We start from the raw sequence: 26553 nt of genomic DNA, 5'->3' as shown, positions 1-26553 counted from the left end.
TGATTAATATGTTGCCTTTTGATCAAAGTGCATGCTGAGTCTAACCAGGTAATGTCATTGCATCATATTTCGATAAGGATTATTCACTAAGATTTCATAAAATAATCATAAATTCGAATGTCCATTGTTCATTTGAAACCATGAACTCCAAGTCGCATTCGACAGCTATTATCAGGGCCTTTGTATTGTAAATTTTCTGCAAATTATATTGTTTTCAAACACTGTACACTCACTGTACTCTAACAACACTCATACTTAATGTGGCACTCATTTGCCAGTACAAAACAAGATAAAGGTCCACGCAAAAAGACAACACTTCACAAAGTGTTATTTTTGCCGAACATGTTGCTTGTAATTCTCCCGTGTTATATTTTGTGCCGTCAATGTTACAATAGATACATCTACGCATTGGTGTCCATCTTTAGACCTTTCCTCTCTGTGTGTGCGTGCGTGTGTGAATTTGAATGCATGAAAGACAGAGGAAAAAGGTCCCGTTCCCTTAAAGTTACCAGAAGGACTGGTGTATATTGATATAATGCTAAAAAGATAGGTGGAGTAATATTGATAAATACATTGGTGAATCAACAGACGTGTATAGCAAGTAGGCCTAGCACAGAGATATAAACCATGTAAATGAGGTCATCAGTTGCAGTTGCTGGGGAGATTTGGACCAGATTCATGGATTGGAGGAGAGAAAGGAGAGGGGCCTGTAGCCTGTAGACTGTGCAAGGAGCCAAATAGTGGGCCAGACAACAACATTGACTTGGAGAACAGACAAGGAAGATTGCGAAAGAGTCACAAGTGTATCAGACAAGATTATTAATAATGTTACCCCTGTTTTTTATAGTTATGTGAAAATTAAATTCATAATTCAATTGATTAATTGACCACCATTTTCAGCAGAGATTTTTCTGATCGTTGACTGACGATGGTTAAAAGCTATAGACTGTAAACTCTCCTTCCAGACTCACATTAAGCATCTCCAGTCCAAAATTAAATCTAGAATCGGCTTCCTATATCACAACAAAAGCATCCTTCACTCATGCTGCCAAACATACCCTCGTAAAACTGACCATCCTACTGATCCTCGACTTTGGTGATGTCATCTATAAAATAGCCTCCAACACTCTACTCAACAAACTGGATGCAGTCTATCACAGTGCCATCCGTTTTGTCACCAAAGCCCCATACACTACCCACCATTGCGACCTGTACACTCTCGTTGGTTGGCCCTCGCTTCATACTAGTCGCCAAACCCACTGGCTACAGATTATCTACTAGTCTCTGCTAGGTAAAGCCCCGCCTTATCTCAGCTCACTGGTCACCATAGCAGCACCCACTCGTAGCACGCGCTCCAGCAGGTATATCTCACTGGTCACCCCCAAAGCCAATTCCTCATTTGGTCGTCTTTCCTTCCAGTTCTCTGCTGCCCATGACTGGAACAAATTACAAAAATCTCTGAAGCTGGAGACTCACATCTCCCTCACTAGCTTTAAGCACCAGCTGTCAGATCACTGCACCTGTACATAGCCCATCTGTAAACAGCCCATCTATCTACCTACCTCATCCCCATACTGGTATTTATTTATTTATTTTGCTCCTTTGCACCCCAGTATCTCTACCTGCACATTCATCTTCTGCCGATCTACCATTCCAGTGTTTAATTGCTATATTGTAATTACTTCGCCACCATGGCCTATTTATTTCCTTAACTTACCTCATTTGCAATCACTGTATATAGACTTTTTGATTTCTTTTGTTGTACTGTATTATTGTATTGACCGATTTTAAATCTCTTATCTTTGTGACTATCGCCCCCCAGTGGTGTTTGGTGGGCTTACATCACACATACTTTCTGAAATAGTCTATTGCAGTGGCGAAGAAAAAAGTAAGAAAAGGTCTCTCTCATAGTTTCTAATTTTAACTTTATATTGATGTGGATATTACATCAACAAAAGCCTTCCCTAACCCGAGCAAGACATTACTAAACTGACAAAAAAAAAGATGTATTATTGGTATATGGATAAGTTCTCACTTTTACAATACATAAACTTTATACCATAGTAATAACATGCTACTGCCTATGTAAGTACAGTGTAATGACAGTGGATGTACATGCATTGTAGAGTGAGGGGGGTTCATAGAATTGAGATTGTATTTCATTTTCTATTCCAGTAGGAGGCACCAGTGTTCTTGATTGTGATAACTATATCGTGAGTTTGGCACAACAGTGGCTTGGGACTGACAAATCCTAATTCAAGTGTCAACATCAAACAGACATGAAAGCACAGTGCAGAAACCCACTATGTGCAATGACACAATTCAGGCTAAAGCAGGCTATGTTCTGTATCCCATTGTGAGGTTTGACACTGTTAGGAATAGATTTCTAAATAAACTGGACCTCAGAATTGATCTCCTATTGTTCTAGACCAAGACACAAAACAAGCTGGACAAATGAGCTTTAGTTGAATAAAAGTTTGTCAAACCACAGATGTAAATTCCTTTGCTCTGGAGAGAAGTTTCTCCTAGATATAGATCTAGGGTCAGCTTCCCCTCCCCTTAACCATGAGCGGGGGAAATGCAAAACTGACCTAAGATCAGTGTCTAGGGGTAACTTCCCCCTACACGACTTCCTTCACCCTGGGAAATGCACGGGTACAACTGCCTTTTGTCTCAGATCGCTAAATGAACATAGTAGAGGTGAACTGGAGGAAAGCTCTCATGGCAGAAACACAAACTCCTCGGTATCTCATCATAGCCATAGAAAATTGTCAAAAAATGTCTCTTGTCCAACGTCTCCTAATTTATCTACACTGTCAATTCTTTCCACCCCTTCTTCAGGTAGGAAGTAAACCTTTCATTCATTTGGTATATTACATCCAGCACACTGATCAGTTCCAATGATAATATCCATCTGGAGAAACACATGAATAGGAAAACAAAGCTAGCCTGCAGATGTACAGTATCATAAATAGGGTTGACACCAAATCAGACGGGAATAAACAGAACATCTGGAATCCTCCCACCTGGATCTCTAGGAAACCGTAAACATGACATAAAAAGGATAACAATGAAAACCTGAGCAGTTGCTAAGCAAAGTTTAGGAGGAGCGATAGGACTTGGGACAGGGAGGTAGTGGTATTCTGTAGCCAACCCAGGGGTGCTCACTAGAAGACATTAAAGTGCCAGAGAGGGCTGTTTCACACTTACACAAAGACCACCACCGTTGAGGACACCATGTTCTCATTATAGCAGCCACTCGGCATGTCAAGTTCCAATAAGCTCATCAGTGATTGCTTGACTTAGTCATCCAAACAAGTACAGCGTTTGGAGAAGTGTGATCGCTGGGTGGTCAACAAGCTGATTACGAAGCACTGTAGCTGTAACCTTTCTGTTACAGTAAAGAACCATTGCCAAAACCGTTTCAAACGTAGCCCTTCTAATAGCTACTCAGGCTTGACCTGTAGACACAGTGTCACAGCTCAAAAGAGAATGAGGTCTAACATATTGACAGGTATTGTAGCACAGTGTAATACAGAAGCAGAGCCAGCGGTCAGATATAATTCTAAATGTATTGCCTCTCAAAAAAAGCTATTTGGGCAACTTGGGCCAACAAATATCAATTTGGGCTAACTAATACCTGACATAAATGCCCTTTAAATTCGATCATACTTGCAGCTGAAAAGAACAACCCACAGCAACGTTTAGCCTGGTCAAAACAGGATGTAAAAGAGAGGGAGTAACTGTAAGTTGCTAACCGCAGGTCGCTCTGGATAAGAGCGTCGGCTACATAACAAAAATGTAAAGGTAGAACGACAGCAACATACAGAGACAGTGAGAGAGAAAGAAACCAGAACTTACCATCCACCAAGTTCTGGCTGACATATCGTAACATAGCTGCCATTTGATGGCACTGTCTGAAGCTTTCTGTCCAGCCATTGTTGTGTTAGCTACCTTCATCGGACGCAGCTCAGTGGAGGATGAGACACCTCATCAAGGAGAGATCAGTCACAAGTGGCATGCTGTGCTACATGTAAGCCAATCCTACCTGACAGACTGCATTATGGGAAGGAGGCTACAACACGACCACTGACTGTGTCCAGACTCCCTCATATACCCAACCAGCTTTCTCTCTGTCTGTGTGTGTGTGTGTGTGTATGTCTGTCTATTTCTCTTTCTCACACATGCAACACAAACACACACACACACACACCCACACACCCCTTCAGCCTGGATTAATCTTGAGAATAGGACCATCATTCTTTTGTAACGTCTCAGAGTCAGCCAGTGGTTGTTAAGCTGCTTTGTTGTGACGCAGTGCTGGCTGAAGTTTACTTGTATTCTTGACTATTTCAACTTGTCTTACCTAAGTTCCATATAAACATTTTAGAAAACAACAAAAGTCATATGGTCGACTTCTGCAGATTCATGTTACATACTACATCCCCAAACAACCAAGAGAATACCTGCTTTGTTACTTGGTTAGGCCACACAAGAAAACAAGTGATTTTTCTTCTGAGAAACAAGTACCAACATATTATTTAAAAGGGCAGTAGAAAAGACCTTCTCTCTCCTGCCACATTCCAAGCCACCAACTGGTCACATTGTCCTCTTCCAGGCAGCTGGGTTACCCCACGTGAACCGTGGGTGGACTGAGCAGTAAAACATGAATGGCAGTGGTTCTGAACTGTTGGCATTCAGAGTCCATGGCATTTAGACAGAAGGCCATTGGAAATAATACCTTGAGTGTTGTGCAAATAACCTCTTGCATGCATTTGCCCCCATGCTCGTAGAAGGGGATTGTGAGATCTGAACTCTTCTTTTTGTGAAGCACTTACTGCATGCTGCTAAAGTTAGCTACCTGATTAGTTAATACCAACACAATAAGTGCCTGTTTCCTGGACACAGATTAAGCTTAGTGCTAGATAAAAAGCGATTTCACCTGAGATTCTCCATTCACCGTGCTTTTTAGTCTAACACTAGGCTAAATGCGTGTCCGGGAAATTTAGACACCAGCCAACAAATGGCATAATCTTATTACTGTTATTGTTCTAAATAGTACTGCGACATCAAATTAAAATCGAAGGTTCTTGTCACGTTCTGACCTTTATTTCCTTTGTTTTGTATTGATTTAGTATGGTCAGGGCGTGAGTTGGGTGGGCAGTCTATGTTTGTTTTTCTATGATTTGGGTATTTCTATGTTTCGGCCTAGTATGGTTCTCAATCAGAGGCAGGTGTCATTAGTTGTCTCTGATTGAGAATTATACTTAGGTAGCCTGGGTTGCACTGTTTGTTTGTGGGTGATTGTCTATGTTGTAGCTTCACGGTCCATTTGTTTATTGTTTTGTATGCAGTGTCAGTACTCCCTTGATTAAAGATTTACCATGGACACTTACGACGCCGCATTTTGGTCCGACTCTCCTCTTCAGAAGAAGAGGAGGAACACCGTGACAGTTCTACGCCCATTTATACTTACTTGAAGATCATTTACTTTAAGATAATATACTTACTTTAAGGGTCTGATTCACTATACAGCTTGGACCCCGAAAGCCTTTCAAATCACATGGAATAATCTGCAACGAACTGAAAACAAAATACATTATTGCCTTGGCATAATTTACACAATACAATTCTGAATATTATTAGGATAAACAAACAAACACTGATAACCAAAGTCAACATGCACCTTTCAAGAAAAATCTAATCAAAGTTGATTGGTTGCGTATACAGATTTGCAGGTGTTATAGCAGGTGCAGCGAAATACCAACAGGGCAGTAGAATGTCTTATGTTACCAGCTCCAACAGGGCAGTAGAATGTCTTATGTTACCAGCTCCAACAGGGCAGTAGAATGTCTTATGTTACCAGCTCCAACAGGGCAGTAGAATGTCTTATGTTACCAGCTCCAACAGGGCAGTAGAATGTCTTATGTTATCAGCTCCAACAGGGCAGTAGAATGTCTTATGTTATCAGCTCCAACAGGGCAGTCGAATGTCTTATCTTATCAGCTCCAACATGGCATTAGAATGTCTTGTGTTACTAGATCCAAAAGGGCAGTAGAATGTCTTATTTTATCAGCTCCAACAGGGCAGTAGAATGTCTCACAAATACAATACAAATACACAAATAATCTAAAATCTAAACTAGAAACCACATAAGACAGAAGAGATCAAATGAACAATCAAGAGTGTCGGAATCCAGAATATAAATATGTGGTGTGTATAGACAGTGTATCAAAGAAAATGGCATGTACAGTAGTATGGACCACACCCCAAAATGGTCCACTGCAGCTCAGTTGGTAGAGCATGGTGCTTGTTACGCCAGGATAGTGTTTGATTCCTGGGACGACCCATACTTAAATGTATGCACTCATGACCGTTAAGTCGCTTTGGATTAAAGCAACTGCTAAATGGCAGTTGTTATTATTTACTCTCAAACGGAATGGTCACAAAATGGTTGCCTTCAAACAAATAGACTAATGCAGCAACGGCACAGCACACTGTGCATTCAGAATGAAGCTTTCACCTGAACAGGGTTATGACTAGTTACCACAGCCACAACATAAAAATAGTCTATATTATAAAAATTCATAAAAATGTCATTTAAGGTTAGGATTAGGCATAAAGTTAGCAGTGCGGTTAAGGTTAGGGTTTGGTTTAAAATCAGATAATGGCAATAATTATGACTTTGTGGCTGTGGTACCTAGTGTCACCAAAAGCACTCACAAACTTCTACAGATGCACAATCGAGAGCATCCTGGCGGGCTGTATCACCGCCTGGTATGGCAACTGCACCGCCCTCAACCGTAAGGCTCTCCAGAGGGTAGTGAGGTCTGCACAACGCATCACCGGGGGCAAACTACCTGCCCTCCAGGACACCTACACCACCCGATGCTACAGGAAGGCCATAAAGATCATCAAGGACATCAACCACCCGAGCCACTGCCTGTTCACCCCGCTGTCATCCAGAAGGCGAGGTCAGTACAGGTGCATCAAAGCTGGGACCGAGAGACTGAAAAACAGCTTCTATCTCAAGGCCATCAGACTGTTAAACAGCCACCACTAACATTGAGTGGCTACTGCCAACACACTGTCAATGCCACTGACTCTACTCCAGCCACTTTAATCATGGGAATTGATGGGAAATGATGTAAATATATCACTAGCCACTTTAAACAATGCTACCTTATATAATGTTACTTACCCTACATTATTCATCTCATATGCATACGTAGATACTGTACTCTATATCATCGACTGCATCCTTATGTAATACATGTATCACTAGCCACTTTAACTATGCCACTTGGTTTACATACTCATCTCATATGTATATACTGTACTCGATATCATCTACTGTATCTTGCCTATGCTGCTCTGTACCATCATTCATTCATATATCTTTATGTACATATATCCCCTTACACTGTGTATAAGACAGTAGTTTTTTTGGGAATTGTTAGTTAGATCACTTGTTCGTTATTACTGCATTGTCGGAACTAGAAGCACAAGCATTTCGCTACACTCGCATTAACATCTGCTAACCATGTGTATGTGACAAATACATTTGATTTGATTTGATTTTTGAAGAGGTCTATGGCTGCTATTAACTATTTATCATGTCCCTTCCTAATTAGGGTCCACTGGGAAACACTGACCAAATAAATGGTACCTACCCTATGAAAATACTTTATCGCACAAGGGCACTTGTGCAGGCAGCAATAACATAGGACATACACCATGAAACATGGAAATACAAGTTATAAAAGTGGATTTATTGAAAGAGCATAGCCTAGTTGCTTAGACTTGTTCATGTGGTTCAGGCCGGCAGAAAGGAAAGTCAAGGACCACGCTCACACACACTGAAGGGTCGACAGTCGGCACGCACCACGCCCTTTATTGATTTGGAACGAAAAATCGATAGATTTCGTAGTCTTGACTGGATTAGGCTTAACTGTTTGGAGATCCAGCTTTAATTGGATTAGTACACTCTTTTTTTTCAACTACAATGACATCTAATGTGAAAATCAATAGGCCAAATCAATCCCTTCACTGACCAGTCCAGAAAGTGGTTCTGCTACAGCTGCTAGAGTTGGGAGGGGGGACATTCCAACCACCTGCTAATGGAGACACAGTATCGAAGTAGAAGAAAACCCACTTTTAGAGCCACCTGCTAATGGAGAGACAGTATCGAAGTAGAAGAAAACCCACTTTTAGAGCCACCTGCTAATGGAGAGACAGTATCGAAGTAGAAGAAAACCCACTTTTAGAACCACCTGCTAATGGAGAGACAGTATCGAAGTAGAAGAAAACCCACTTTTAGAGCCACCTGCTAATGGAGAGACAGTATCGAAGTAGAAGAAAACCCACTTTTAGAACCACCTGTTAATGGAGAGACAGTATCGAAGAAAAAGAAAACCCACTTTTAGAACCACCTGCTAATGGAGGGACAGTATCGAAGAAAAAGAAAACCCACTTTTAGAACCACCTGTTAATGGAGACAGTATTGAGGTAGAAAACCCACTTTTAGAACCACCCGTTAATGGAGACAGTATTGAGGTAGAAAACCCACTTTTAGAACCACCCATTAATGGAGACAGTATTTAGGTAGAAAACCCACTTTTAGAACCACCCGTTAATGGAGACAGTATTGAGGTAGAAAACCCACTTTTAGAACCACCCATTAATGGAGACAGTATTTAGGTAGAAAACCCACTTTTAGAACCACCCGTTAATGGAGACAGTATTGAGGTAGAAAACCCACTTTTAGAACCACCCATTAATGGAGACAGTATTGAGGTAGAAAACCCACTTTTAGAACCACCCGTTAATGGAGACAGTATTGAGGTAGAAAACCCACTTTTAGAACCACCCGTTAATGAAGACAGTATTGAGGTAGAAAACCCACTTTTAGAACCACCCGTTAATGGAGACAGTATTGAGGTAGAAAACCCACTTTTAGAACCACAGAACCTTTTACTGCACCTCAATGAATGTGATTCAAAGCAACTGGTATCAAGCAAACATTGTTTCCTACATAAAAAACAGTTGATTAAATCACACATTTTCTGTCAAGTAGCCATGGCATTTTAAAGTATGCAGGTTTGTGGATATACTTTTGAACCTCTGACATTCATGCTGGCCATAGAAAGTTCTATGTGGTTTCTCTTATGTGAGAAGGCACAAAATATTTCCTTTTTATAGAGATGAGACATGTTGGTTGTTTTGGCTATGATTATCTCTGTTTGAAGATAACTGTGTAAGAATTAATAAAACATTGTTGGAAATATAATGAATGTCTAAAAGGCAATTCCAACACACTACTAGATGCATATTGTAGATCAATTAAACTGGCAAATACATTTTTATGTGTAGTACATGTTTTGGAAGGTTTTTTTTGTTTACAAATTTAAATAAAGAGCACATCATAAAATCTATTGGCAAAGTATCACCAGCTGTTTCTATGCCATAATTATGTGGCAAGCAGACAGAGTGCTGCTCCGCATTTGTCATATAGGCTTGGATTAAACATGACCCACATGGAAACAAGGAGACCTGAAGTTTAAAAAAAAAGACTGTCTGCGATTAATTACCAATTTAAAAAATGTAAAGATGTTTGACAACATGTCTATCACATACTTAATCCTAGTCTAGGTTTGGTGAAATGGAGCAGAGCCATTTGTGGCAGTAATGCCTCCAATCATACTCCTAATAAAGCTCTACACAGACATGGCTGGCATCCTCCACGCTTTAGTTATGTTTATATCAAGCCTATAATTGTTTCCTTTGTTCAGCCAGATGTCCTCTCCTGTACTGGTAACAGGTGGCCCACTTGTTTAATTAGTCCACTTGACGAAGCAGGACCAGAGATTAAGGAAATCATTTAACATGGACTCTAGGTAGAACATTTTCATAACATCTAATTACTTAAAGAAATATTCCATTAGCATCGACCACTCGTGATGGGTAAGATGTAGGCCCATCTTCATTAGTGACTTTGTTTGTTCACTCAGACATACACAACGCATGTGGACATGTCTAAGCATGGTTATATAGCATATGTTTCAATATCAATGTTACACCAAAGTTTAATTGGTTAATTTAAAAAATCCACGTCAATATCTGAATACTAATTCGCAAAGGGATTTGTCTGGTCCCGTGTGGCTCAGTCGGTAGAGCATGGCGCTTGCAACGCCAGGGTTGTGGGTTTGATTCCCATGGGGGACCAGTATGTATGGACTCACTAAATCGCTCTGTATGGACTCACTAAATCGCTCTGGATAAGAGCGTCTGCTAAATTACGTAAATGTGAAGTCTTATCTTGGGCCCAGACTTTTTAAACCATTTTTGCACTAGGTACAAAGTTTGCACCTGTTATTTCCTAAACTAAATCAAACATTTAGAAATAAACAAAAAGGTAAGATTTAGTCAGAAGAAATAAAACATTAAGGTAAATTGTAGTGTCACTGGATTAGAGAACAGCCCCACAGTACCCATACACTAAGTATGAAACATTTCACTTTGTACATTTAAAAGACAGAAATTGCCTCAATGTCAGCTTTGCTTGGGGCATCCAAAAGGCACAAGTCATCAGAGTTAGCAGGAACGTGTGCCATACATGTTGCCAGTTTACATCATCTGGAAGACAACAATGGAGGCATAAATTAAATTCACGGATCATGCACACATTATGAACACTTCATTGAGTTGTTTGGACCTGGGGGATAGGGACAATGTAGGAGGACCCACATATTATTTTATTGAATTTCAGGAAAACATAGTTACACCATGGTCATCTTACATATGAAGTCATTCAAACAGTGAATAGTCAGTCATAACTACATCACACACCTATAACCACTACATAAATGTAACTTAACAGCTCCATAGAGAATTACATTATCTATTTTTATGTATACTTCATTTAAATAAGCAGGAAGGTCATAATGACGTAGACATTTATTAAGAGCTTGAATGTACAGGGGTTAATGGCCAGCCTGTTCTACTGAATGTATAGGGGTTAATGGCCAGCCTGTTCTACTGAATGTACAGGGGTTAATGGCCAGCCTGTTCTACTGAATGTATAGGGGTTAATGGCCAGCCTGTTCTACTGAATGTACAGGGGTTAATGGCCAGCCTGTTCTACTGAATGTACAGGGGTTAATGGCCAGCCTGTTCTACTGAATGTACAGGGGTTATTGGCCAGCCTGTTCTACTGAATGTACAGGGGTTAATGGCCAGCCTGTTTTACTGAATGTACAGGGGTTAATGGCCAGCCTGTTCTGAATGTACAGGGGTTAATGGCCAGCCTGTTCTACTGAATGTACAGGGGTTAATGGCCAGCCTGTTCTACTGAATGTACAGGGGTTAATGGCCAGCCTGTTCTACTGAATGTATAGGGGTTAATGGCCAGCCTGTTCTACTGAATGTATAGGGGTTAATGGCCAGCCTGTTCTACTGAATGGATAGGGGTTAATGGCCAGCCTGTTCTACTGAACATACAGGGGTTAATGGCCAGCCTGCTCTACTGAATGTACAGGGGTTAATGGCCAGCCTGTTCTACTGAATGTACAGGGGTTAATGGCCACCCTGTTCTACTGAATGTACAGGGGTTAATGGCCAGCCTGTTCTACTGAACGAACAGGGGTAAATGGCCAGCATGTTCTACTGAACATGCAGAGGTTATTGGCCAGCATGTTCTACTGAATGTATAGGGGTTAATGGCCAGCCTGTTCTACTGAACATACAGGGGTTATTGGCCAGCCTGTTCTACTGAACGTACAGGGGTTAATGGCCAGCCTGTTCTACTGAACATACAGGGGTTATTGGCCAGCCTGTTCTACTGAACATACAGGGGTTAATGGCCAACCTGTTCTACTGAATGTACAGGGGTTAATGGCCAGCCTCTTTTACTGAACGTATAGTGGTTAATGGCCAGGAGAGGGCATTATCGCCAGCAGAGACTGGAAACACATTGTGTGACCAAGACGAGAGGTCTGTTAAGTTTATCGTTCCTCAAATTTTCTGGGTGTGCAGGCTTTTGCTCCAACCCTATTCCAACACCTGATTAGGTAAGTGATTAGTAGAACCAGGTGTGTTTTAGCAGGGTTGGAGTGAAAGCCTGCACACCCAGTAGCTCTCCAGGAGGAGCAGTCGACCACCCCTGCTGTACAGAAATGATCACGTAAGAAACAACAATAAAACCCATTTCAGGACTTTGTTACACCATTTATTTAATACAAGATAACTCTTGGCAGCATTTATATTCCCCATGATTAAAACATATGGTCAAATAAAATGTATATATTATAACCCAGATAAATTAATATTCAACATTTGTACATTAACTTCGCATTATTTCTCTCCTTACATGTTCCCAAAAGATATATGAACTGAACAATAAAAAAAATAAAAAAAATGTTGTGATAATAAAAGGCCACTCTAAAATGTGCAGTTTTGTCACAAAACACAAAGCCACAGATGTCTCAAGTTTTCAGGGAGCGTGCAATTAGTATGCTGACTGCGGGAATGTCCACCAGAGCTGTTGCCAAAGAACTGAATGTTAATTTCTCTAAAGAATTTGGCAGTACGTCCAACCGGCCTCACAACCGGTTGGACGGATGTGTATCTCCACATCCGGCTTATTCACCTGCGGGATCGTCTGAGACCAGTCAACCGGACAGCTGATGAAACTGAGGAGTATTTCTGTCTGTAATAAAGCCCTTTTGTGAGGAAAACTAATTCTGATTGGTTGGGCCTGGCTCCCCAGTGCGTGGCCCTATACCCTCCCAGGCTTACCCTTGGCTGCGCCCCGGCCCAGTCATGTGAAATCCATAGATTAGGGCCTAATTAATTAACTTCAATTGACTGATTTCCTTATATGAACTGTAACTCAGTAAAATCGTTGAAATTGTTGCATTTAAATTTTAGTTCAGTAAATGTATTATGAGTGCAATAAACTGTAATGGCATATAGGTGGCCCATCAACATCTTAGAGACATTTCCTTTAAATATATGTATATATATATATTATGTTGCGTATGGAGACATCAGCATTGAGTAGAGTAATTGAGATGGAATTGAATTTAACTGTCTTATTGCAACCTCCTGGGGACAAAAGCTTATTAAGCTTCAAGACTCAAGAATTATTTATGCACACCCAATGGCGTCCGTGGTAACCAATCAAGAAATGTCGCAGTCATTCCGCTTGTTCAAGGGGTGCCGACAGGGGTGTCCTATTTCGCCTGCTCTCTTCGCTATAGTCATGGAACCCCTTGCTACTCGCATTCGGGCATGTGCCGATATAGCTTCTGTTAAAATAAAGGACACACAGCACAAGATTTCCCTATATGCAGACGATGTTCTTTTGTTTTTGTCCAAACCTAAAACTTCTATTCCACCCTTAACTTGATAAACACATTTGGCTCCTTCTCTGGCTACAAGATAAACTGGCAAAAAAGTGAGTTGATGCCAATATCACGGCCTGTGGATATGCAATTTCTGCAATCTACCCCGTTTAGAACAGTGATGGACAAGTTCACAAGCCTTGGCATTGTAGTGACAAGAGACCTTGATCAGCTATTGAAAGCGAATTGGGACATGAAAATATATCAGCTTAAACAAAATATAGATTTTTGGAAAACTCTGCCTATCTCCTTGGTTGGTCGTATAAACGCTATTAAAATGGTTGTCCTACCCAGGTTTCTTTACCTCTTCCAATGTCTACCCGATTTCATACCACAAAGCTATTTTAAGAAACTGGATTCAATAGTAACTCCATTTTTATGGGATAACAAGGCAGCCAGAATTTCAAAGAAGCATTTATGCAAGTACAAAATAGAGGGGGGCTTTGGCCTTCCTCACTTTAAACTGTATTATTGGGCTGCTAATCTGAACATTGTGTCTTTCTGGAGGGAAAGCTTACCTGCGATGAGACAGAAGGATATGCCTGCATGGCTTTTGATTGAGCAGGCCTCCTGTCAACGTTCCTCACTCCCTGCACTTGTTAATAGCCCATCATATGTGAAAAAAATCCACTTATGACTCTAACCCAGTCATTTGTCATACGCTTAGGATCTGGAAACAGATTAGGTATTTTCTTAACATACCCACTGTATACATTGACAGCCCGATTTGCCTGAATCATGCTTTCCACCCCACATTGGATGATGTGGTGTTTTCACAGTGGAGGGAGAAGGGGCTCACAACAATTGGTAATCTATACATAGATGGTCAGTTAGCTTCATTTCAACAATTACAGGGAAAGTTCAACATGCCAACAACACATTTTTTCAGATACCTCCAAATCAGGAATTTCGTAAGGACACATATCCCACAGTATGGCATGAAGCCAAATAGTCATACATTAGATAGCTTGATCCCTGTCAAACCCCATTCAAAAGGGTCGGTCTCTAGACTGTATGATGTGCTACAGGCCCACATAGAGGTATCCACAGACACCATTAAAAGGGCTTGGGAACAAGAACTTGGTTCAGAAATCTCAGATGAGGACTGGGTAGAAGCTCTCAGGAATATAAACCACAGTTCGGTGAATGCCAGACACAACCTTGTACAGTTTAAGGTGATACACAGGTTACATTACTCAAAAGTAAAACTGCATAAAATATTCCCGGACACCTCACCACTGTGTGAGAGGTGCAAGCAGGATGAGGGGACGTTGACCCACTTATTCTGGACATGTCCTAAGATACATGTTTACTGGGCTCTCATTTTTGATTATTTATCTAGAGCCTTTGATAGAGTTCTAGCCCCAGACCCATTGGCCGCTCTGTTTGGCACAGTTGATGGGAATAACCACAAAGGGAAAGCTGTCTCTCTTTGTACTCTATTAGCCAAAAGGCTCATATTGCAATTTTGGAAACTGGAGACTGTAGCTACCTTTGAAATATGGTTACGGGATTTAGGGAATGTAATACATATGGAAAAGATTCAATACAATACCTCCAATAGAAGTCCAATGTTTTACAAAATATTGCAGCCGATACTGGATAAATGGTCTAGTCCCGCTTCATAACTGGGTTGACGATCTGCTGCTACTCTGTGCTGTACTCCACTCAACATTTATTTTTGGCTTAACTACACTGCTTGTAATGACTATATGCTGTCTTCATATACATGTACCACCTAATAGGATGTAGTTTTATTTTGTGTATGTGTGAGTTAAGTTTTGTCCTCTAAATTGTCCATCCCATTCAACAGTACAATGAATGGCATGGTTAGTATTGCTGTCTTTTTTATTGTAAAATAATAAACATATTATAAAAAATTAAAAAAAGCTTCAAGACTATAAATTCTAATCCATCCCCAAGTCTATGTTTTGATGTCCGGTTAGAGTCCAATTCATTACCCAACAGTTAGGAATATATAAATGCTATATGCACAACACATGCATTCTCCCTAATTACACCGAGAAAGAAAATGAGAATGAGAATCAAATAGCAAAACGTACGAGTCGGCACAACTTTGGTCCTTCAAGCTGAAATCTCTAACCGTGAGATATTACAGCTTTCTTTTTAAATATAAGAGCAAGAAGAACATAAGAATGTTTATCTTTGAACATGCGTGACTCATCTAGGCCGATTAAATGAGATTTAAAACTACAACAGACTTAACGTGGACTCTCCTTCCTAGTTTTTCCTACATTTTAGTCGTTAAGCAAGATGTACTCTTATCTAGAGCAAGTTATTAAAAGTTCATTCTAATAAGGTTAAACAAAATAAAATAAAACATTGTAAGTAGATCCATGTCAATAGCAAATGTTAATGCCAATTTCCTTACTAAAATAAAAAGTGCAAAATCCCAACATCAAGGCACATAATGGAGTGCAGTAGTAGGAAGGCCAATGATTACAGCAGTCCTGGTACATTACATGACATAGTGCTAGAAGACAACACACCATCACAAGTGATTAAGTTAGGGAGAGGGTTGGGTCAGAATTGGCTCCTACAGTGACTTCAGAAAGTATTCACACCCCTACTTTTCCCACATTTTGTTCTGTTACAGGCTGGTTTTAAAATGGATTACATTTAGATTTTGTGTCACTGGCCTACACCCCATAAAGTCAAAGTGGAATTCTGTTTCTTGAAATGTTTACAAATTAATAAAAAATAAAAAGCTGAAATGTCTTCAGTCAATAAGTATTCAACCCCTTTGTTATGGCAAGCCTACATACATTCAGGAATAAAAATGTGCTTAACAAGGGACATAAGACGCATGGACTCATTGTGTGTAATAAGTGGTTAAAATTATTATTATTATTTTTATTGACCACCTCATGACTTTGACTTTCAACCTTCGTCTCTCCCGAGCCCGTACGTAGGCTACTAAACAATTGGATACCACGAAATTGGGGAGAAAAAAGGGTAAAATCCATCTAAATGGATTACATTTAGATGTTGTGTCACTGGCCTACACCCCACAAACCGGCTCATCTCTGTAGCCCACACATAATTATCTGTAAGGTCCTATCTGTAAACTCCCTTAGACGAGCAGTACATTTAAAACATTTTTTTTAACCCTTTTTCTCCCCAATTTCGTGGTATCCAATTGTTTAGTAGCCTACGTACGGGCTCGGGAGAGACGAAGGTTGAAAGTCAAAGTCATGCGTCCTCCGATACACAACCCAACCAAGCCGCACTGCCATCCAACCCGGAAGCCAGCCACACCAATGTGTCGGGAGGAAACACCGTGCACCTGGCAACCTTGGCTAGTGCGCACTGCGCCCGGCCTGCCACAGGAGTCGCAGGTGCGCGATGTGTCAAGGATTTCCCTACCGGCCAAACCCTCCCTAACCCGGACGACGCTAGGCCAAATTGTGGTCGCCCCACAAACCTCCCGGTCGCGGCCGGTTACGACAGAGTCTGGGCGCGAACCCAGAGTCTCTGGTGGCGCTGCAGTACAGCGCCCTTAACCACTGCGCCACCCGGGAGGCCCCGACGAGCAGTACATTTCAAACACGGATTAAACCACAAAGACCAGGGCATGTCTTGGTAGATGGGTAAAAATATATATAATTATACAGACATTGAGCATGATGAAGTTATTAATTACACTTTGGATGGTGTATCAATACACCCAGTCACTACAAAGATACAGGTGTCCTTCCTAACTCAGTTGCCGGAGATTAAGGAAACCGCTCAGGGATTTCACCAAGAGGCCAATGGTGACTTTAAAACAGTTACAGAGTTTAATGGCTATGATGGGAGAAAAATGAGGATGGATCAACAACATTGTAGTTACTCCACAATACTAACCTAATTGACAGAGTGAAAAGGAAGCCTGCTCAGAATAAAACATATTCCAAAACATGCATCATGTTTTAACAAGGCACTAAAGTAACAGTGCAAAACATTTGGCAAAGTAATTAACTTCTTGTCCTGAATACAAAGTGTTATGTTTGGGGCAAATCCAATACAACGCATTACTGAGAACCAGTATCCATATGTTCAAGCATAAAGGTGACTGCATCATGTTATGGGTATGCTTGTAATGGTAAAGGACTGGGGAGTTTTTCAATATAAAAAAGAAATGGGATGGAGCTAAGCACAGGCAAAATCCTTGAGGAAAACCTGGTTCAGTCTGCTTTCCACCAGACACTGGGAGATTATTGTCCTGCAAAAAGGTGAATTAATCTAAAACACAAGCCCAAATCTACTCTGGAGTTGCTTACCAAGAAAACAGTGATTGTTCCTGAGTGGCTTAAATCTGCAGGAAAATCTATGGCAAGAACTGAAAATTGTTGTCAAGCAATGATCAATAACTAATTTGACAGAGCTTAAAGAATTTAGAAAATAATAAAATGGGCAAATGTTGCAGAATCAAGGTGTGGAAAGCTCTAAGAGACTTACCCAGAAAGATTCACAGCTGTAATCACTGCCAAAGGTGATTCTAACATGTATTGACTCAGGGGGTTGAATACTTATCTTAGCAAAATATTACAGTTTTATTATTATTTTCTATTATATATCTTTTTATTTTTAACAAATGGTATAATTTCCCCCCCACTTTGACAGAGTATTTTGTGTAGATCATTGACAAAAAAAAGACTATTAAATAAATTTGAATCCCACAACAAAATGTGGAAAAAGTCGAGGGGTGTGATACTTTCTGAAGGCACTGTACATGGAGAACAGCAGGGGACTCAGCACTGAGCCCTGAGGGACATAGTGGGGATACAGATCCTCACAAAAGGTCCTTGTTAGATGCCAAAGTAGGTTGGTGATTCTGTAAGCAACGGTTGATGTAGTGTTAACAAATCTTTTTTTTTTTAAATATATCTATGGTTCAAGACAGTTGTTGGTAGAACTCCTACTGGTGATGTGCGATGCATTGACAGATACTTCAAGTGTAAACAAAAAACATGTACTTTGCATTAATGCAACATTAACATTCCCCTTATACAATATATGATGCATCCTATATGATGAAGAAAGTATGAAGTATATAAATCATACAAATCAACACAATACCAACCAGGAAGTTAAAATTAAAGACAATATTGTTATAAAAAATTATGTATTCAGTGTCCACTACCATTTACAAACAATCAAGGAAACTACAAATATGACAGACAATTGACAGCAGCTGTACTCACAATTAACATGAAAACAATAAGATACTAACATAAACAGTGTTCTGAGACTCCATTAACCTAATGAGTCCCACCGTAATGCTGGGGCGTCTTGGACTTCTAGACCCTTTTAAACATAGTGTGTTTGAGCTACAGACTTCTGGGGTTCACTATTGGATGAATATATTTTTTCTGCATCCGTAGATCCCATTAGTCTGTGTGATTAACAGGGGCTGACTAGAGCTGTGTTGTGAGGCAAGGGCGGATCCCGAAGGGGCTCGGAACGGTTATTTTTGCAAAAATGAGTCCAAATGGTTTGAGCTATAAAAACTATTGAAAGCTGCCTATGAAAAGCCGAAACTCTTACGAACACGCACGTGTAAAATATTTTGCTCTGTGTTGCCCACATGCTACACAAGTCGTTAGAAGCTAAAGGGTTCTTCTACATAGAAGATCATAGGAAATACCAGGACATATTGTCTATACTACTGTAACAAGCTCATAGTTGCTATCAAACTCCAAAGAGTTGTCACTGACGAGTTGGATATTAATTTCCCAGTGAGCAAACAACAAGCACTTAACAGCGTTCATATGAATTCATTTTTATCAGCTTTTTGCTTTGGCTGACTTTTTTTGTTGGTTTTTGACAATTGTCAATAAAACTCATGAATGCAACTATTTATGTCAAATTGTTTTGGGTTCTACTTGTAGCCCTGATAACATAAGGGCTGTACATGCAGATACATTTAAATCAAATTTTTGCTGGGTTCTCGGGACTGATAGGGTTAATTAAGTCACACTAGGTACAGAAAAGTCAAAGTTAGCATCATACATTCAAATGATCAAAAGTAATCGACTCAACGGTCATTAAAACATGTACATAAAAACAAAATAAAACTGGAAAGTGGAATGTGTACAAAGAAATACACAGAGGTACAGTATATCAGTGCATATTTAGAAGTAGGAGGATTTATGAACAATGTTACAACCAAGTGTACAACGGCAAATAAACATAAATACAACTATTTGGTATACCCTGAAATTAATCTTGATACAGTTCATTGTGACATTGTGACACTTTTAGTCTTAGTCTGTGGTCATTGGTAAGGTTAAATCATTTGGCTTTAGGCAGTGTGGAGGTTTGAAAAAGCAACAAGCAAAAATGTTTTTAAAATGGATGAACAAAGACTCTGTGATGTTTGTCTAATTGATGGTAATGAAAGTGGGAGATAAAGACACGGTTACCAATGTTGATTCAAAATAAGTCATGGTTGGTTGTTAAAGCCCTGTAGCTCGATACGTAATTAGCTATCTATCAACTGATTTTATAAAGGTACAGTATGTGGATAGTGCACACATTTGTACTTTTCTATTTATTTGTATTATATAATAAATAAAATATATACCATTTAGCAGACACCTAATCCAAAGCGACTATGTGTGCATACATTTTACGTACGGGTGTCCCGGGAATTGTACCCACTATCCTGGCATTGCAAGTGCCATGCTCTACCAACTAAACTACAGAAACAAACAGTGCAACTGAGTTGCGACGGCTAAGAAAGTCAACTACCAACTTTGACAGTAAGATATTTGGGTAACGCTGTACTTGAACCCTGTCATAAGGCCTGCATAATACTATCATAAGGCCTGCGTAACAGTCATAAGGCCTGCGTAACACGGTCATAAGGCTGACATTATAGATATTATTAGGCGTCATGCTAGTTTATGGCAAAATGATGCATGACAGACAGTCATGTTACAAGCAAAGGTCTCCTTCATTGCCGGTCTGTACCATATATCTGTGGCATGGGCACAACGTTGGGTATTAGAAGTGGGGGGGACATTATTATTATTATATATATATTTTTTAATCAAGTCTGATAAACACTCCAAACAACCAACCTGACCGCTCGGAGGCATCGCACGGTCCTAAAATCCACGGTTCCCTCGTTTTGTATCACATTCCAATTATAAAATGGGGGAGGGGGGGGGGGCAAAAATGCAACTTCAGAATGTGTCGGGGGGGTGGTATGTCCCGTCCCCCGTCCCCAGTGGAAGTTGCAACCCTGATCTGTGGTACACTAAAACTTGTGTTTCAGTGCATAATATATTAATAGTAGAACCATATTATAACTTTATTTAGCCAGGTGAGTAAATTCTCCTTCAAACCCTTCATAAAAAGGTTTATGGAGCAACTATCAAAGATGCGACACATAATGAGTTTCATGGCAACTTTAAGTTTGCCTTCTGTACTAGGCATTATAACATTGTTCAAATCAGGTGTTACTAGTGGCATTTCTTTTTGGTAGGAGCATCATAACACATTCTTTAAAAAATATGGGTAAAAAAGTCAAGCAAAGGAACTCTTTTACAATATAATTATGGAATGCAGCTCAATCATGGAACTACTCTTTCTTATAGCAATCCACAAACCAATATGTCCACCACTTGATATCAACTTCTAACCAAAATAATTACTTGTAAAAGCCTTCTGTAAAAAGGCAAGTATACAAACCACTTGGGAGACGGACTAAAAATGTCATTTTTTTATCCTGAATACAACAGGCCACAGCCCACCAGACAACAGCAGAAACACTGTTGATTTATGACACATGAATGGACCATGAGTGCCAAGAAGGCGACACAAATTATAAATATTTTTTAATTGGCTGTCTATTGGCTATTGAGTTAGAGTTAGCATTTAGTGTTGTTTGAAGGTCTACATGGCCCTACAATCAACTTGTAGTTCTTATTGATTTCTCTTCTGTCAAAGTTCCCTTAAAAAGAAATGTCCCCTTAAAGTGGTTCCCTCAATGTGACAACAGAGCACAATGGAGCCCCTAGTAAGTATAAGGGAGGGCATTAGGTTGCACTTGGTCAAATGTCTCTCGACTGTCGAGGAGTTTGTGACTCAGTTCAAGCACTTTCAATGTGATTCCTATAGGAAAAGACGAAAAGATATCCACTGGCCAACCAATACTACTAATCAGCTTAGATGGCACAAAACAGGGAGGTGAAGGCAGGTGGGGGGCGCTGAGTGTGCATAGTGTATTCTGTCGGAGATGGCAGCCTGCCGTCTGGACTGAAGTGGGACAGAGCTCCACTTATCTACACATGACTGCGGAAGTGGTGGGGAAAGGTCAGTGGTTGCCTGCTCCTCAACGGGATGAACCACAGGATTTTCCAGGTAGTGCCAAACACCTCGGCCAGAGTCCGCTGCCAGGATTTCTTTGACCCACCACCAGACCCGACTCTGTGAAAGAGAAAATAATGTGCACAAGCGTGCGCACAGATCTCAAGTCTGAATGGGCCCAAAATGGAAAAACAGAGGTACCAACACTGAATCTTGTGGAACACCAAATTCAACTTAATGGTACTGCAATGACTTGTCAACTAGCTGGAAAAATTGTGTCCAATCAGATAAGTAAAATCGGAACCTGAAGAGGCTGTCCACAGAGCCCGGAAAATTATTTTCTTGTCCCTTGTATCAAAGGCAGCACAAAGGAACAAACCCATGCTACTTACATTTCCTTTGAGAAGTGAGACATTTTCTCAATGGTGGTGGTGTCCTGTTAGGCGGTAACACAAGAGGAACATAGTTTAAACATTGATAGATTTCACATCCTTGAGTAGGGTGGCTAAGAGCGTTGGGCCAGTGACCAAAAGGTTGCTGATTCAAATCCCAGAGCCGACTAGGTGAAAAATCTGCCGATGTGCCCTTGAACAAGGAACTTAACACTAATTGCTCCTGTAAGTCCCTCTGGATTAGAGTGTCCGCTAAATTACTAAAATGTAGTTTGCATGATCACAGACTGTCCTGGAATATATATTTGCATGTGTACTAATTAGCCAGGTACATCTCCTCAAATGGACTCCTTACACACAAAGCGCGACACCAAACAGATAACACACCACATGCTAATTAGGAGACATTAATGCACCCGCCCACCCGTGCTGTGAGGCCCAGGTTTCCAAATTAAGTTGTTTTCTGAAAAGGACATTTCTACGTGTTTAATCAACAAGAAAATAGCCTAACTAGCACATGACTATCCATAGTTATTGTCAATTGTTAACATGCTGTTATCATCTTAACATATTCCTGAAAGGTTGTTTTTCTCTGTGAACCACAAACAACTGATCAACATCCTGCAATTCCCTTCCTTACCATAGGATTTGTTGTCTGAAAATAACCTATGGCTTCTGGTGGCATGCACCCATACATTGAGACCTGGACGTGTAGGGATTTGGCCAATCACCAAATCTGTTACTAAGCTTGTTCATGGGTCTGTGCAACAAGACAAGTACGAAACTAACTAGGCCTTCCAGGCCCCAATCCCTTAATGTCATCAAGTAGAAAAAGTCTGTGTGGCTACGAGAAGGACCCACGTTTACCCAGAGGGACAGTAATAGAAATAAAGACTTAGCAGTCCAGATAAGACGGTTTTACGCAGCTGGGCTCACATGTAAGCTGTTAAGTCTATTACATCTTGGTGCTGGTGCATTACATCCTGTCAATCCACTCACAGAGGTTAAAGGTGAGGGCTCATCTGGTAAAGAGTCATGACAGTCAAGGACACGGTAAAGTTCACAAACACATCCTAATATTCCCACTACTCCAGTAACAATAGCTAAGAATCTGGATTGAGTAGCATACCCAGGGAATGGAATTGAGGCAGATTGGCATGATCGGAATTAGAAAAGAACTAGGTTGCATGAAATGGACAGTGTAAACAGTGCATAACATGCTACTTTGATACATAACAAATACGTTGATATTTACTTGACTACAATTTTCTGACCACAATCTCTTACAAGAGACAATAGGAAGAGTAGCTGCTGCTTCTGCAAAAGCTAATGGAGATCCAAATAAACAGGAGAGAGATTTGACTCACTGTCAGGATGCCAGCCATCTGAGTATAGAAGAGGCTGCTCATGCCTCCGATCATCACCAGACCCATGATCGCAGACACTCGTATCAGGGCGAGCTCATGACGTGCCATGAATGCCTCCTTTGAGAGTACAACCAGAAGAAGTCAAAGTCAACTTCACAGCACCATGTACATACTCCCGTATTCCTTTCACACATTCAGCATACCGCCTATCTACACCTCCTACTCTGCATGTAAAGACATGGGCTTACAAACCTTGGAGTCTCATCTCTGCAGATTCTTTGCTCAGAAGCTTGCAAAATCCCAGGAAAACAGCACATGGTTGTCTGAGACGAGGTCATTTCTGTTGCATATCTACCCGATCCAGTCAAACGGGACCTTCCCTACTCTCACTGACAAATTACTACAGACCTATGCCTGCCCTACTTTGTGAGACTGCTCAATACTGCTTAACTGTGAAAAAGGTTTTATGAAATCTGAAATACCAGTAACTTAAAAAAGATCTGTTTTATTTATTTGCCTACGTAGGCCTGTGTATGCTGTAAATCAGCTTTTAGCTGAAAATGTGTACATGTACATCTCTATTAAAATGTTCATCATCAAGGCATAGAAGGGAGAGTGGTTTTAGGGGTCTGGCAGGCAATTATCTGTAAGAGCTTGATTACACACTTTCCAAGGAAATATGGAAAATCTTGAATTGAATTAGAAAGTAATCCAAATCGTTGATGACGAAATTCTTCCTTGTGATTGCTATTACAAAAAAAAAAAATCATGAAACCAAGCTGTCCAGTAATGTTCATTCTAGTTTAGTGTTAAAGCGCTCACTTTTCATTCTTGACTTTACCTGGTCCAATGAGGTCAAGGGCTGGAAGTAATAGAACTGGCAGAAGTCTAGAGCCAGGGTGAACAAACTGAGGACTTGTGTGTAAAAACAGAGTTGCAAGAAGAGCCAGTGGTTGTCCTCCCCTACACAATTATTGATCCTGCCAGGAGACAAGAGGGAGAAAAATACATTTTACAGGACTGCTCAAATGCCTAGGTTACAAGCTAGGCAAATATCAAGCACATTTTCCCAAGATGATAAACAGATATGTAGGCCTAAACCATTCAATGAACTGTCTATCAATTTGAAAAAATATGTGGCAATCCTGAGGGTGCTGCTAGAGAAGAGGTGCAGCGCTAACTACTGTGCAGTTGTCCCCCTCTCTTGGCCGGTTCAGTGAAAGACACCCTGACAATATCCCCGTCAGCTCTTTAAATGCAACAGAAAATTCTAAATGTCACCCCCAGAACGAGCTGTCTTGTTTAGCTGAATATCCTATGGGAGTGATAGAAGTTTCTGAAGCCTTACCATGGACAGTGGTGGTCCATTCTACGTACACAATGGCCACAACGACTGCAGTGGTGGGACCTTTTTGGTCTCCTCGTGTTGCACTTGGTACACATTTCCCACTGTTCTCGCTCTGAAACAAAGTACCCATGTCAAAATCTATACTTTTGCCATGACCCAGGCAACAAACCTCATATCAGTGGACCTTTTCCCGAGTATAGAAAACAGTAAGGACGCATTCCTAATATTGCGTTACACCCCCCGTCCCCAGATGTCCTTTGGGTGGTGGGCCATTCTTGATACACACAGGAAACCCAGCAGCTTTGCAGTTCTAAACATAAAGTTATTGCACCTACTACCATACCCCATTCAAAGACACAATAGTTTGCCTTGCCAATTCACCCTTTCAATGGCACACACACAATCCATGTCTCAATTGCCACAAGCCTTTAAAATCCTTCTTTAACCTGTCTCCTCCCCTTCATCTACACTGATTGAGGAGGACATCAATAAGGAATCATCGCTTTCACCTGGCCAGTCTGTGTCATGGACAGAGAAGGTGTTCTTAATGTTTTGTACACTCAGTTTATATTATATATCAGTATTTGTGACAGAGGCTGTGGAATGTCAAATTACCTGAGTGAGGGATTTGGGGGTCGGGTGGGAGTCGGCCAGGATCGGCTGTAGAAGCTCTAAAAAGTGCAGCCATACAGAGGGCTGATGCAAAGTAGTAACCTAGGAGGAGAGGTACAGGATGACTACAGCAGTCAAAGTCATTGATGAAGCAGACCTAACTAAACACCTGGTCTGTGGGATTAATACTCACTGACAACCAAGGCCCAAGGGATATTCCCCTCATAGAAATGGGGCAGTAGCACCAATTTGGGGACGAAGAAGGAGTTGTAGAGCCAGATGGCGAAAACCATACTGATGCAGAACCAGCCCATGGGGTCCATCACAAAGTGCAGCCGAAGCTTCATGGCTCCTGTCACTTTGGGACACAGATGGACAATGTGTCATAACCTCCCTGGAAAAAAAGATAGCTAAATTAGAGCTTATGATCAGAGTTAATCAATAGGTTAGGTTGCACCTGTTAAGGCTGTTCTCAATAACCATTGAGTTTACAGTCAATTCTATCTCACTTTCTCATACACTTCTTCTGACTTTTATCTGAGGTGTGTACAGGAGTTATTATGATAGGTTACACCCCCCCCACAACACGTCTCATTAGATACACACACCCACAACTACACAACTACACAAGTTAAACATTCTGATTGTACCTTACATACTGACACTTTAGTAACTAGCTACATATTTTCTAAAAGTAGATCATGTCAAGCAGACAGGTAGATACTAGAATGTGGAAACATTAAACATGTTGGCCTATCTACTGTACTTTGCTAGCTAGCTATTCTGACAGGTAGCTAACGCGTTAGCTAGCTAACTAGCTGGGCTTGGTCTTCCTAGAAATTTTACTTGATTTGTAAATAACTAACGTCAGACCTGGTGATAACTAGTTAGCATAGCATAAACCACTCAAAATGTAGATATCACATTACTTTAGTTACTCCACCTACCTATCAAGCTGGGGATGTGTATTGCTAAACTTCAGAGGGATACCCACTTACAATCGCTCTTTTTCCATGAGCACAACAGTTCAGTTATTTAGTGGCTACTTCCGTGGAGGTGCAGCAACACTGTGATGAATGACATGCCGTCAAAAATAGGAGTTCTGCTGCCAC

The 26553-nt window shown here is 40.7% G+C and overlaps 1 protein-coding gene across 2 annotated transcripts; it reads right to left on the bottom strand.

Moving 5' to 3' along the window:
* Window positions 1-18147: 18147 nt before the first annotated feature.
* Window positions 18148-26502, bottom strand: LOC109880999 (probable palmitoyltransferase ZDHHC21). Of its 2 annotated transcripts, none has more exons than XM_031832409.1 (8): window positions 26389-26502; window positions 25635-25835; window positions 25445-25543; window positions 24830-24941; window positions 24323-24461; window positions 23482-23598; window positions 22115-22158; window positions 18148-21842 (listed from the first exon to the last, which is right to left on the bottom strand). In XM_031832409.1, the coding sequence occupies exons 2-8, from the start codon at window positions 25786-25788 to the stop codon at window positions 21698-21700; spliced, it is 810 nt and encodes a 269-aa protein (XP_031688269.1). In that variant the 5' UTR covers window positions 25789-25835; window positions 26389-26502; the 3' UTR covers window positions 18148-21697. The 2 variants fall into 2 exon arrangements, with proteins under 2 accessions (XP_031688269.1, XP_031688270.1); XM_031832410.1 differs by having other exon boundaries at window positions 19533-21842; window positions 25635-25799.
* Window positions 26503-26553: the final 51 nt, after the last annotated feature.

The sequence above is a fragment of the Oncorhynchus kisutch genome, linkage group LG9 (genome assembly GCF_002021735.2).
Source record: "Oncorhynchus kisutch isolate 150728-3 linkage group LG9, Okis_V2, whole genome shotgun sequence".
Classification (NCBI taxonomy): Eukaryota; Metazoa; Chordata; class Actinopteri; order Salmoniformes; family Salmonidae; genus Oncorhynchus; species Oncorhynchus kisutch.
This window is presented reverse-complemented; position numbering and strand designations above follow the sequence as displayed.